Source organism: Petaurus breviceps, unplaced genomic scaffold (assembly GCF_028583685.1).
Source record: "Petaurus breviceps papuanus isolate PSGF00001 unplaced genomic scaffold, PetGlider_PUasm1.0 370, whole genome shotgun sequence".
In the NCBI taxonomy this organism is placed as follows: Eukaryota; Metazoa; Chordata; class Mammalia; order Diprotodontia; family Petauridae; genus Petaurus; species Petaurus breviceps.
The window spans coordinates 344502-357925 of record NW_027186297.1 but is presented as its reverse complement, the minus strand read 5'-3'; the positions used below and the strand labels follow the sequence as shown (position 1 = coordinate 357925).

Here is a 13424-nt window from a genome sequence, read left to right as displayed (position 1 = left end):
TCCTTCCTTCCTTCCTTTCTTTTCTTTCACAGCATGACTAATATGTAATGTTTTGTGTGACTGCACATGTATAACCTATATCAAATTACTTGCCTTCTTAACGAGGGGGGAGAGGAGAGAGGGAGGGAGAGAATTTGGAACTCAAAATTAAAAAACAATGAATGTTAAAATTGTTCTTACATGTAATTGGCTAAAATAAAATTTTTTAATTAAAAATATCTTGATAACTGCATTTCAGTATTATTGGTTTACTGTGTGATCCCGATGCATTTTATTTCACACTTTAAGAGCATTTCTCTGTGGCATCCATCCATAGGCCTGGCTGCCCAAGTCTCCATGGCACACTCTCAGGCACAGAATTCCTCGTGTCCTCATCTGGATACCAGACAGTCTTCACTGCTGGATTTTTCCTGTGTGGACTATTGGGTGATGCTTGAATGGGTCTGGATCTCTACTCAGAGGCCCTGAAGTTTCCCATGATTCAGTGTGATCCCCACAAAATCTTTCACAAAAGGGAAACTCGACCTCTCCGTAGAGAATCTCTCTTCAGCTTAGTCCCTATGCCTGACCTCAGTGCCCCCATTGCTGCACATGTGCTTCTTTGTTTCACAGGCATGAGGTCAGTAGGTAATTTATTCCAAGCACTTTGGATCTTTTCTCTCATGGGAGTCATGTAACAACCCAGTGAGGCATGTGCTACAGCTGTGAGTCCCTGCTTAACAGATGAGGAAACTGAGGCTGAGGGGTGATTTGCCAGTGGTCCCATAGCTGACAAATGTCAGTGGGAGAGTTTGAATCTCTATCTGCCCAACTGCAAGTTGGTCCAAGGCCACCCTGTTGCTCCCCAAGAGCTCTGGGGAGAAGACACCAGGCCAGGTCATTAGTGGATGTGACAGCTGGGCCAGTGTCAGAGACCTCTGAGAAAATCAGACAGCAGGGAGGTGCAGCAGACCTGGAGATGGGCAAGTGTCCAGCTGGGACATTCCAGGAAGGCAGGAGGACTGAAGGACACCAGAGATGGGGGGGTGGCCTCCCCAGGGGCTGCTTCATGGCACAGATCCCCTGCCCCCTCTACGCCTTTGACTGAGAGGCCTTCCTCTGCATGTGGCCTTCCATAGTGCTGAGCTGCCCCCGAGGCCCACCCCAGCTGGGGCCTCCTCCTGCTGGACTTCCTGGACTTGATTCCCCTGGCTGAAGGTGTGCTCTCCAGAAGACACCTTCCTGGAAAGCCTTGTATGAATCTCACTTCTGATCTCACAATCTACCTTCTAATCGGAAGGGCTTTAGACACCTGGGGCCATGGGTTCTACCATGGACCCCTTTCCTGGATTTTGTCTTCTGTGAATTTATGGCTAGGGTTCATCACCAACAAGCCGTGATAGACTAAGCTTGCTGCTTTTTTACCTAGGTGACAAGTTCTGGCCTCAGAATCAGGCAGTCCTGCCTCTGACACCCTGCCCAGGTTGCTCCGAGCTATCCTTGAAGGTGCCAACCTGAGTTTGGTGAAAGGATTCTCCTCACCTGGGAGTTCCCTGTAGCCCAGAATCAAGGTGCAGTTCCAATCCCTTTGGTCACTAGTTCAAATAGATCATGAAACTATCAAAGCAGGGGTCAAAATCTCTTGTCATTCTTGTGAAAAAGATGGAAAGGTCAGTAATACAGTTCGGTAGTCTGAGGCCCAAAGAGATGATTTGTGCTTCCAGAGGAGGAGGGCACAGAGGCAGCAGGTAGGGGCAGGGGCAGATTTGGAACCCGCTCCCTCTGACTCCTGAGTCAGGGTCCTGCACCACCTCTAATCAGCAACTTGGGTAGAGACAAGAAGAGTCTCAGGCTTGTTTCCCAAGTATCCAGATGCCACAAAGCTGAGGAGAGCTGCCGGACCAGTGAAGGCCACGGTCAGGGGCTAGTCCCATCTATCCCTAGTTCATCCTACAGGAAAATCTGACACTCTAGTTAAGAAGAAACCACTACTTGAAGAGGCCCCGAGGATTGCTGGGTAATTGTTTGTGTGACTGAGCTTGGAATTCACCAGGGCAGCCCCAAGTGCCAGCACAACTCCAGCTGCCCAGAGGAGAGTGGGGCCATGGCTCTGCCCCATCTGGTCTCAGGCATGGCAGCTCTGTAACAGACCGATCCTCACAGAGGATGGAAATGTCTTGGGAGGGCTGTCCGCTGTGCCAGGGCACGGAGTCCCTGCGATGGTGAGATAGCAGAACATTGCAGACCTCTGAAGCACTCTGGAGGCCTGCCATCTTTTATCCCAGCAATCCTGTGGGGTAACTGGGGCAAAAAACTGAGCCACCCATTTTATACATCACAAAACTGAGGCTCAGAGAAAGTGATCCCATCGAGAAGGAATGGCAGAGCTGGGATCCCTCTCCCCAGAGCTGCTTCAAAAGAAGACCTCCAGGTCAGATTGGTACTTAATATAAAAAGGAGCCCTCCTCCCCATCAGAACTTCTTCCAAAGGGGATGGAATGGGCTGGGGAGATAATGAGTTCTCTGTCACTGGGAGTGTTCAAGCATAGCCAGGGACATCATTTGTCGAGGGTGCAGCAGCCAGGACTGGTAAGGTCCCTCTCGATTTTGTGTAGCCAAAGGGAATCTTTGGACCTTGGATATCCACTCGTGTGCATATTCAGTGTGGCTGGTGACTGATGCAGACTTTAAAGACTTCACCAGCAGAGTCAGAAGTCTATGAAGGAAAGGGTAATAGCATTCCTGTCCATTCTGAGATTCCTGATGAATTCCAACTGAAATCCCATTCTTTATGCAAGGCCTGGAGAGAAGGACTTCTTCATCCAAGAAGCTGATGCTGTTCTTGGAACCCCTGGCCAGGCTTCTCCCAAGCTCTTAAGGAGGGAGGTATTTAATCAAGCATGAACTTGTGGGCCTGCTCATGCTAAGTATCAAAGGCTGCATCCTGGAGACAGGGGCACACCCTGCCCACCTTCCTTCCAGGACTGGGGGTTCACAGCCATAAGATGTTCTCCTTTGATGACAGATCTTGGGGTGCCCCTGCATCAGCCCCGTCCGCTCAGGTCAGACAGATGAGGGGTGCTGGAAGCAGCAGCCACCTCCAAAGTCCAGACTTCCCCTCTAAGAGGCTAAAGGGAAGTTTGGATCCCTCTGCCCCTCCTCCTGAGGGCTCAGCCTGCAGAGTCAAGCTCCAAAGGTCAGCTGCTGGGCAGCCTGGAGGCCAGGGAGGAAAAGCCTCTCCCTGGGTAATTGGTGGGAAGGGCATCCCTTCCTTCCTACACCTTGGGCAAAGGTAGCTAGGTGTGGCGGGCAGGAGGGCGTGCAGCAGGCAGCCAGCCCTGGGTGGGCAGTGGGGCCAGACTCAGAGATTCTCCAGGTTTTCTTTCCACTTTATGTTTAACCCCAGTTCTTTCTATTCTTGGGCAAAACTTCAGCGTGTTTCCATGGTTTTCCTTCTTGCTGTGCTGTTGATCTTTTCTGCTGGGTGAGGCGGTATTGGCCTAAGAACTGAGGTCAGGAGCCCAGGGTTCTGATCTTGCTTCTGTCATCACCTCTCAGTGACCTTGAGGAAGCTCCTTCCCATCCTTCCCATCTAAGAGTCTTCATTTTCTCCTCTCTGGGAGGAGACTTGGCCTAGAAGCGTTCTCAGGTTCCTCTAGCTGTGCTCTGGGATTTTGTCCTAAGAGTCTAGTGACAGCCCTGCCGTTTTCCCAGGGATGCTGCTTGTCAGTTATGCAGGCCTTGTCCCTCCCCTGCCCTTCCTGGGTTGGGCCATCCGGTGTCTCCTCTCCACTGGTCTGGCCGCCACAGAAAACTCCAGGGGATGGAAAGGAGGTCATCACTGCTTTCCACCGGGGAGAAAAGAGGAGAGTGTGGGGAGTGGCCCCGTCCTCGGAGATGCTATTTGCATGGGTCCTTGTTTGGCTTTTCTGGGACGCATCTGCTGGGGCAAAGGGATGCTAGCCATCAGATCTAAGAAGGGAGAGGGGAGAACAGGAAAGAAGCAAGCAGCATTTGTTTTTGGCCCTTCGCCTCTCCAGCCTCAGTTTCCACAAGTATGCAATGAGAATAGATGAGAGGCACACCCACAGCCCACATCAACGAGGGAGTAGTTGTCAAAGCTCGGCACACTTCAAGCGCTATGTAAATGCGTGCCATTACTGCTGGTGGAGCTTCCATAACGACTGGTGCTTATGCCAACGACAGTAACAGTTCTTGCCACTTTTGTTCCTAATAGAGGTAATCATTTTCCCACTGAAGTTTGCATGGGTGCGGGCTGCTACGCCCCCCACCCCCCGACTTCTCACTGGCCTCTCTCCTTCCTGTCTCTAACTGGCCTCTTCATCTTCCAAATGCCCTTTTCCTCCATTACCGAGCCTTCAAGGCCCAGAGCTGATGCTGCCCCCTCCTAGAGCTCTCCCTGAGTTCCTCTCCTCCCCAACTGGAGCGCCCTCTGCCCCTCTGTTCTCTTGGTATTTTGGTTACGTGACTATTTCATTCATCAGTCTATCAATAAACATTCATTAAACATCTACACTGTGCCAGGCCCTGTGCTGGATTCTAGAGACACAAGGAAAAAAATGAAACAGTCCCTGTCCTCTGAGGGAAACAGCCCATACATACATAAGGAGACACAAAGATGTGTTTATGACACATATATGTATTTCTGTGTGTATGTGAAGTGACGACAAGGTGATGCTGGGGTGGGTGTGGGAGGGATGGGAATTAGGAAAGGCCTCACTGGAGAGGAGGGGATGGAGCCGCGGACATTCTAGGGGGGGTGGCGTCAGAAGAAGGGCATTCTGGATAAGGGGAGAGCCAGCCCATTACAAAGGTGTGGAGAGGGGAAACAGCCAGCCTTGGCTTTCCTGTTTGGCCAAGGACAGGCACAGCCTCCCTCTCTTCTTCATGCTCCCCCAGGACTGAGCCTGGTCAGGGACGGGCCGGACCCCGGTGAATATCTGTGCTTCTGGAGTGAACCATGTACACAACAGACTTTTCAGGGCGCCAGCCCCATTTTCTCAGGCTTCTCTCACCCGGACCTGGGCTTTCCTATCATCTCCTCCCTCTTATACTCCATTGCCTTGGAAGAAGAACAAAGGTCAGTGTGGCCTTGTGGATGGTGTTCTGAGGCCCCTGGTGAGAACCCAAGAAAATGCCCAAGGCTGCCCAGTCACTGGCCTCTGTGTGGCACCAGCAGAGGGCCCTCATCCAGTGGAAGATGCCCGTCTTCTTTGGTGAACAGAGGGCCGCGGTGTTCCAACACAGGCAGTGGGATGGCCAGGGGGCAGTGCTCTGCACCACAGGAAAAGCAGAGAGCCAAGCTCCCCAGGGAAAATTCATGGTGTCTATTGAATGGGATTCACTGAGCGGTCCCTGGGCCCCAGTGACTGCAGATCGTCCTCGCCCCCATCCCTGGAGTGGGACACATGGCATGGAGGTTCTTCTGGCTCTTCGTCCTTTCTTTTCTTTTCTTTCCTCTTCCTTCCTTCCTTCCTTCCTTCCTTCCTTCCTTCCTTCCTTCCTTCCTTCCTTCCTTCCTTCCTTCCTTCCTTCCTTCCTTTCTTTCTTTCTTTTTGCTTTTTTGGAGGGGGGAGGGCAGGGCAGTTGGGGTTAAGTGACTTGCCCAAGGTCACACAGCTAGTACATGTTAAGTGTCTGAGGCCAGATTTGAACTCAGGTCCTCCTGACTCCAGGGCCGGTGCTCTATTCACTGAGCCACCTAGCGGCTCCTCCTCCTTTGTTTTCAAAGAGGACTGCTGCCACTACACGGTGATATCATGGCTTGTGGGTGAATTGGGTCTGAATGAGGCCAGGCTGCACCACCTTCCGCCTCGCTCTGTCTCCCTGAGCCGTTCAAATTCAGTGGCAGGACAAGAGTGCGAACGGGTGGGGATGGCGGGGAAGCAGTGGGCGACCTTGGCATCCTCAGTGTCTGACCAAGCTCCAAGCACTCACGGTGCCTGCATCAGCCACTTTCGTGGTTGTTGGAACAAATCGTTCTCTTCTGCCCATTCCACTGGGGGCAGTCCTCGTGTACCCACATTACACGTGGGCAGACACCCCATGAGACACTCACAGTGAGTCTGAGGCCTGTTGGTACCCTGCACCTGGTTTGGCCTGTTTGCCAAGACCATTTACCAGGGAGTGGCCACCATGCACGCTCCAGCTCCTTGGAGCCACAGGCAAGAGCTGGGGGACAGGTAGACAGCAAAGGTGGACAAGCAGCCCCCAAAAGGGCTTGGCAAGCCCTCCCACCGGAGGGACTCATCCCCCCTGAATACCCTATATACCCATCTAGCCCTCCTGGCAGGATCGAAATAGAAAACAGATTCTTCTCTGAGTGTGTGTGTGTGTGTGTGTGTGTGAGAGAGACAGAGAGAGTGTGGAGGGTGTGTGTATATCTCTGTGTATATGTGTGTATATGTGTGTATGTAAGTGTGTCTGTGTGTGTGAGTGTGGAGGGTGTGTGTGTGTATGTCTCTGTGTGTATGTGAGTGTATGTGTCTATATGTGTGAGTGTGGAGGGTGTACGTGTATGTGTGTGTGCATCTATGCATGTGTGTGTATCTGTGTGTGTCCTCAGAGGAACCTGACCTTGCCTTATCTCAAGTCATTGTCAAAACCAGTCTCCAGCAGGAAAGCTGCAAAAGCCAACCCCATGGGGCCAAGCCCAGGCGAGAGAGCGCTAGGTCCCCAAAGGGATCAGTTACCTTCTTGGCTGCAAAACCCCGCATTCCTCTCCTCAAATCTTCTCTGAAAAACAGCCCAAGCTGATCACAAGAATGCCGTCGGGCATTTCTGCTTTCTTTCCCCCTCCCAGCAGGGGGCGCGACCTGCTTCCACTGCTATTGAGCCTTTGGGCTCCTCAGCCAGGGTACAATTCTACCAATTTAATAAATAGGGGTTGTTTAAACTTCAAAACGACCTGCTGCTCTTTAATTGGGGATATCCCGCAGAATGAAAGGCTCTGTAAAAGGAGGCTTGGTGTGTTCATGAAAGTAAGCAGCTTGTGAAAAACGAAAAACCTCCTTTTATAACTCAGAATAGGAGCGGCTTCAAACTACTCATTAGCACAGAAGAAACTTGTCTGACCACGTTTGGAAAGAAGATGCCCCAGACTTTCATCCACCAGTGCTAGGACCAGACTGGCTACTGTGGGAAGGCATTCAGTGATCAGTTCAAGCCCAGGGGATCAGCAACTAGGAAGGAACTTGGGTGAATGGTGATAGTGTGGTCTGAGAAGTGTTTGGGGATGAGGGGCCCGAGGGGTCCCTCCCCAAAGCCTGCCTGCCGACACACACAGCCCCTCTGCCCCAACACTCCTGCTGCTACTAAGTGTAGGAGGTCTAGATCATAGGTTGTGTGGGGGGAAGAAAGAGGGGAGACCTGAGGAGTGGAATAAGGGGTGGGAGCAGGAATGAATGGGAGATTCATTCAGGAATGAATGAATGAGATAAGAGATTTTAAAACAAAGCATTTTTAAAATTCCCAATGACCTGCTGCATTTTCTCTAAAACGTGGGAATTCTTCTCTTTCCATTCCACAATCATCACAAGTGATAACAGCCTTGGCAGATACAACTGTTGCACCATACCATCTGCAAAGCACTTTATAGACACGGATCCTTAATAGTCACCTATTTGTGGAAGAGGAAACTGTGTCTGAGAGAATAAGTGACTTGCTTAAGGTCACACAGTGTCTAAGGGGGGATTTGAACCCAGATCTACCTCTGACTCCTAGTTCATCACTCCCTCCCCCATAGTGTGCTAAACAAAGAGAGAAAACAGGAATTGACTCCAGTGACTCTCAGTTGAATGGTTGTGGCCCACCGATTTGTCATCTGTGCTTTTTGGGACAATGATTGTCTGACGGCAAACAGACAAGAGCCGCTCTTTTCCCAATTGGTGAGTGTCGCAGGAGAGGAACAAACATTTCTCAAGAGAATTGCAGACAATGAGCAGGACCATGAAAGATCATGCCAAAGCATTCAACAGCAACAGAGAAAAGCCAATCAAAACCATTCTGAGGTTTACTGCACACCCAGGAAATTGGCAAAGATGATAAGAGAAGCAGCAACCGAGACTGAGTGGGCTCAATACGCTAACGCAGCTGTTGGTGGAGTTGTGAATTGGCCCCACCATTCCGAATAGCCATCTTGAGCTATGTTAATAAAGTGACTGACACATCCATACCCTTCGACCCAGAGATCCCACAGTCATTCAAATACCTTAAGGAGGTCAAAGAAAGATCCCCATAGACCCCAAAACACTCACCGCAAGCCATGTAGTGAAAAAACCTGGAAATAAAGTAGATGCCCTTTGATTGGGAGATGGCTAAACAAAATGGGGTCCACCAACTTGTAATGGAATATTGCTGAGCTAGAAGGAATGATACAGCAGCTAATGTGCATTGGATAGAGCTTAGAATTGGGAAGTCTGGCTTCAGAGACTTAATAGCTATGTGACCCTGGGCAAGTCACTTAACCCTTATTTGTCTCAATTCTTCATCTGTGTACTGAAGGAGGAAACCACTCCAATATTTTGTCAAGAAAACCCAATGGACAAAACCTCATGGGGTCAAGCAGAGTTGGACATGCCTGAATGACTGAAAAAGAAGAAATGGTGCATGTGAGGAATGCAGAGAAGCCTGGGAAGACTTCTATGAACTGATGCAGAGTGAAGGGAGAGGAACCAGGATAACAAGCTAAAGGAATATTACAACAGTATCAATGGAAAAAGTAAAAGAACTGAGCTGTGAAATCATCAAGATCAAGGAAGGCACCAATAAAAGTCCGAAGAGTTGTGTTCTAGTCCTGGCTCTTAGCCTTGGGGCAGGGCCCTCGTCTCCTCTCCCCTCCCCTCTCTCCGGTCCCCTCTCCTCTCCTCCCCTCCCCTCTCTCCTGTCCCCTCTCCTCTCCTCCACTATACAGAGCCTCAGTTTCTTGCTTTCTTCTATTAGAAAGTGAAGGGTCAGGAAGACAGCTGATCGGCACCGAGGTCTCTGGGCTCTACACTGACCCCCTTCCAGTTGGCACCCGCAGTAAAATGGACACAGAGACACCTACTGGGTTGTTGCTGGCTTTCCCCGCCAGGATGATTCTGGCCTTGATCTTGTTCATGTTAAAGTTTTTCAGGTAGGCTTCATAGATGCGCTTGGCAAGAGACTTGAGGTCTGCAACCTGCGAGTCCTCCAGCTCATGTTCACACGTGAGAATCTCTGCCTTTAATTTTGCCTTTTCTGACCTCGGCATTCTCCCGAAGCGGATGGCTGGGGGGAAAGATGGGGGAGAAATATTGACAGAAATTAAACTCATGTCACAAGGAACAGTCTCATGCCTAAAATGAAAATGAATGACTCGTGGCCCGGTGCCCCCATTCGGGAGGGGATCGAGGCTACTGCTAAAAAAAAAAAAAAACGGACCAGTAAGATAAAAGGCCATTTCCTGGTACTGTTTGCATTTGCATTCTAATGACAAGGTCAAGGTGAACATGGAAGTCAGAATTTCACTGTGTAGGGAGGGGAGAAGCCCTACTCAGTGCTCCACACATAACAAAGACCTCTTGGACACAAATGGAAGGTGTAGATGCTAGACTTGAAAGATGGATTAGAAAGCTGGGGGGGAGGGGCACAATCTCTCAGATCAGAAACGCTGGGTATTTAGATGGTAGGATGCCCTCCCGTGGCTGCTTGCTTGGCACTCTGCAGGCAGAATAGGTGGTCCATGAGGCTGCTGGGGTGTGGGTCAGAGCTCGGTCCTGGCGGGGAGCTTATTTCTGGTCTCTGTACCCACAGATAGACAAGGAGCCCATCTATGAGCATGTTTGGGTGTGGGGGACCTGAAGCCTGGGCTTTGGGAGCTGAGCTGGGGATGGTCCAGCGCCCACCCCAGGAGATGGATCCTGCCCAAAGGCAGGGCTTAGAGGCTCATGTGGAAAGCACTGGGGAGCAAAGCCCCAACCTTGCAAGCCTCTCCTAATGCTCTAGAATATGAGAAATGCACGTGATGCTTGTCCCTGGCTCTGGCTTGTCACCCCTAGGGGACTCACAGTGCCTTCACCCAGGTGGCCTCTTCCTCTCCCTGCAGGAGGGCTGATCCCTGAGGAATCAAAGCCCTTGCCTCCTCCGCCCCCCCCCCTGCACCCCATGAGCTGATTCAGCCACTCGTGGGGGCCCTGTCTATCTTGGAGAAGCTCCACCGGCAGGCTGGCCTTCCAGCATCATAGGCCCCCACCCCCACGCCCATGGAAGCGTCTGGGCAGGATTTTAGCTGAGGCCATCTTTCAGGCTTGGAAGCAAATTCAGAAATACAGAGTCCTGGGAGGCTGTTATCCTCTTCCTCAGGAACAAAACCATCCCCTTTTCTTTCTCCAATGAGAGCTCAACTCCCCATCCCCCCCCATCCTCAGGACTCTCTGAATGAAAAGCATGTTATGGTGGTTAAGCAGTGGAATACCAAGAGGGACCACCCAGTGGGACTCTGAAAAACGAATGAAACCCAGGGAGGGAGAGAGGGAAGGAGCAGGGAAGGAGGGAGGGAGGGGAGGAGCAGGGAAGGAGGGAGGGGGAAGGAAAAGAGAAAGGGATGGAAAGAGGGAAGGTGCAAGGGAGGAAGGGAGGGAAGGAAGAAGAGAGGGAAGCAAGGAAGAAGGTATGAAGAAGGGAAGGAGTGAGAGGAGGGAAGGAAAGAGAGAGGGATGGAAGGAGAGAGGGAAGAAGAGAGGGAAGCAAGGAAGAAGGCATGAAGAAGGGAAGGAGTGAGAGGAGGGAAGGAAAGAGAGAGGGATGGAAGGAGAGAGGGCAGGAGGGCCAGAGAGGGGAAGGGTGGCCTTACCTACCATTGTGTGACATTCCAACTGAAAGGCACTTCTGGAAACGACAATATTGACATTTGTTACGATTCTTCTTTTGAATCTTGCAGCTGCGGTCACACTTGTCATAGGCCAGCTTTAGGCGGATGGTCCTCCGGAAAAACCCCTGGGAGAGATTACAGTGCATTTTAGTGACAACTAGGAATCATGCCTTGACCCTCAGGCCACTGAGCTGCTCTGTCCCTTTCTGGCGTCTCTGAGGCCCCCTCCCCGCCCCCCCCCCCCGACCCTCAAGAAGCTGAGGTTTCTTTAGTGTGGCTCCCAACAGAAGGGAGCAGCCCATAACCTCCCACATCATGGCACAAGGATGTGGGTGCTGCCCGGGCTCCCAGGAGGCCCCCATGTGGCTGCCCTTCTGGGTGCCTGGCCCGGCATTTTGAACTACAGGTGCGGTGCCAGCTGTCCAGAAGCCTGACGCTGGTGCCTTGTTGTGGTGTGGAGGTGGTCTGGGGCACTGGAGACTTTACTGAGAGGTGCCTGGGGCGAGTGGGCCTGGAGGGGGGCCCCCACCAGTGACTTAAATTTAAGGGGAAAGTAAATTCCCTGTTAAAAAAGTTCTGATCAGCATAAAGGTTCTCTCACCTCCTCACTTTTTAAGGGTGTAAACCTCAAGGCCACGGCTAGAGAGAAACATTAGGCAGCCTGGAGCCTCTCTCTCCTCACATAGTCTGGCCACAGAGTTGAGTCTACATCGGGGGCTGGGGGTGGGGAGAAATGCCTGGTATGCATGTATTGGAAGGGGAATTCATTTTCCTCCCATAAAAAGGCCCAAAGCCAGTGGAGCCAGTGACACACACTTTCTAACCCAGCCTCCTGCTGTGTCACAGCTCACACCCTGGCCACGTCCTGGGCCTGCAAAGGCCTCATTGCATATCCCAATCCTTCACTGGCACAGATGGACCCGCTCCATGACTTGCTGTGTTCAGACCTGGTATAGCCTTTGTGACCTCTCTGTACTTAGTGAGGCTGGTCCTTGGACTGCAGCTGGATGCCAGTGGCCCAGCCAGAGCTGGGAGGGGCCTAGGAGAATGGGTTGCTGCAGGGCCAAAGGCTCCTACTTTGTGGGAGGTGATGCCCGGCACGCCTCCCTCAAGAGAGGATGATTCTCTAAGTTTGTGTATGGCTGGCCAGTGGCTTAGTGATTCGAGGGGTCCAGACAATACCTCGACCCCCAGGATGCTCCCCATGACCATTAGAGAGACTCCACCGAAGGAAAGGAGAACCCCAGGAGGAGGGCACGCGGCCTGTGGGACGTTCTTTCCTTTTAGATGGATGGAACAGACAAGTGTCAGGTCCTAGAAGGGCCTTTTCTTCTCATCCCTTCCTCTGCAGCTGAGGGGACAGTCAAGCCCAGACGCAGACCCAGGCCGAGGCCCTCCAGACTTCACCCAACATTTCGGCTGGCCACTTGTTCCCGGTGAGCTGCTGTGCTCACAGCCTGGCAGCTGCCCCACTTACCTTGCAACCTTCACAGGCATGTACGCCGTAATGGTAGCCAGAGGCTTTGTCCCCACAAATTCTGCACTCGATGTTTAACGTGGCACTGGAAGAATCATCGGCACTGCCTGCAGCTGGGGTGTAATTCACAGACGAAGGACTGGACGCTGGGGAGAGGGTGTCTGAGGGAAAGGGAAGATTCTGGTGAGCGCCAGAGGTCACAGCATCCCACTGCCCAAAGGCTATCTGTGGGAGAACCATCTACGGAATTGTGACTCATAAGAGTGCCACCGAAAAAAGTGTGAGAAGCCTGGGAAGTGACTCTTGGGCCAGTGGTGACCATTGCAAAAGTCTGTACACAGACAGAACATTCTGGCACTGGGGCAAGGTGGGGGATTGCTGCCCCCTGTGCTCTGGGCAGTAGGTGCCCAGGTGGGTCCAATGAGGGAGGAAACCAAGCCAATTAAATCCAATATTGAGGGCCCACAGTGTACCAGGCACTGTGCTAAGCCCTGGTGATACAAGTAGAAAAAAGAAAGACAGCCCCTGTCCTCAAGAAGCTTGTAATCTAATGGGTGCAGGGGAGGGGGAGGGGAGCAACCCACAGCCCAGTAAAGACAGCTTCGGCTTTAGGAGGAAGGTATGTCAGGAGCCCCTCCCTCCCTTGCTCCCCATGGTCAGGAGTAGAGGAAGCCTGCTCTGGAGCACAGGAAAAAACCCTCTGCCCACCCAGCAGGACAGCCCCGAGCAGCAGAAGAGAGACTAGAAGGCTGGTTCCTATGTCCTGCCCACAGGAACACCCTGAAGGAGATGCAGGAAAACCTTTCCTCCCTCGGTGCCTCTAGTCAGGGCTGGAATGTTCTCACTGGTCTCAGTGGAAGACTGTCATTACCACTCCTTAGACAAGACCCCATTCATAGTCCCTGCAGCCTGTGGCTCTTTGGGCTAAGACAAAAGCCTCCCTGCCTGCTGACTCCTCTTACTGAGGCAGGGAATCGAGGGTCTCTGCCTCAGAGCCCTCTCCCTTCTCCCCACCTCCCCGGAAGGCTGAGCCCCTTCCCCTTGGGGCCATACTCCCATTCCTATCTTCTCCCATCCCCAGCCTACTAGGATTCTGAGCTGCTCTAATGCCCCCTG

The 13424-nt window shown here is 52.0% G+C and overlaps 1 protein-coding gene across 4 annotated transcripts in view; it reads right to left on the bottom strand.

Annotated features, from left to right (window-relative positions):
- Positions 1–13424, bottom strand: part of PPARA (peroxisome proliferator activated receptor alpha) — a 56484-nt gene that overhangs the window by 9897 nt on the left and 33163 nt on the right. For all 4 annotated transcript variants that reach the window (XM_069099308.1, XM_069099307.1, XM_069099310.1 and 1 more), the window contains exons 3-5: positions 12309–12469; positions 10818–10956; positions 9047–9249 (exon numbers count right to left, since the gene is read on the bottom strand). In XM_069099308.1, the coding sequence (XP_068955409.1) occupies positions 9047–9249; positions 10818–10956; positions 12309–12469 (503 nt within the window). The remainder of the gene's footprint in view (positions 1–9046; positions 9250–10817; positions 10957–12308; positions 12470–13424) is intronic.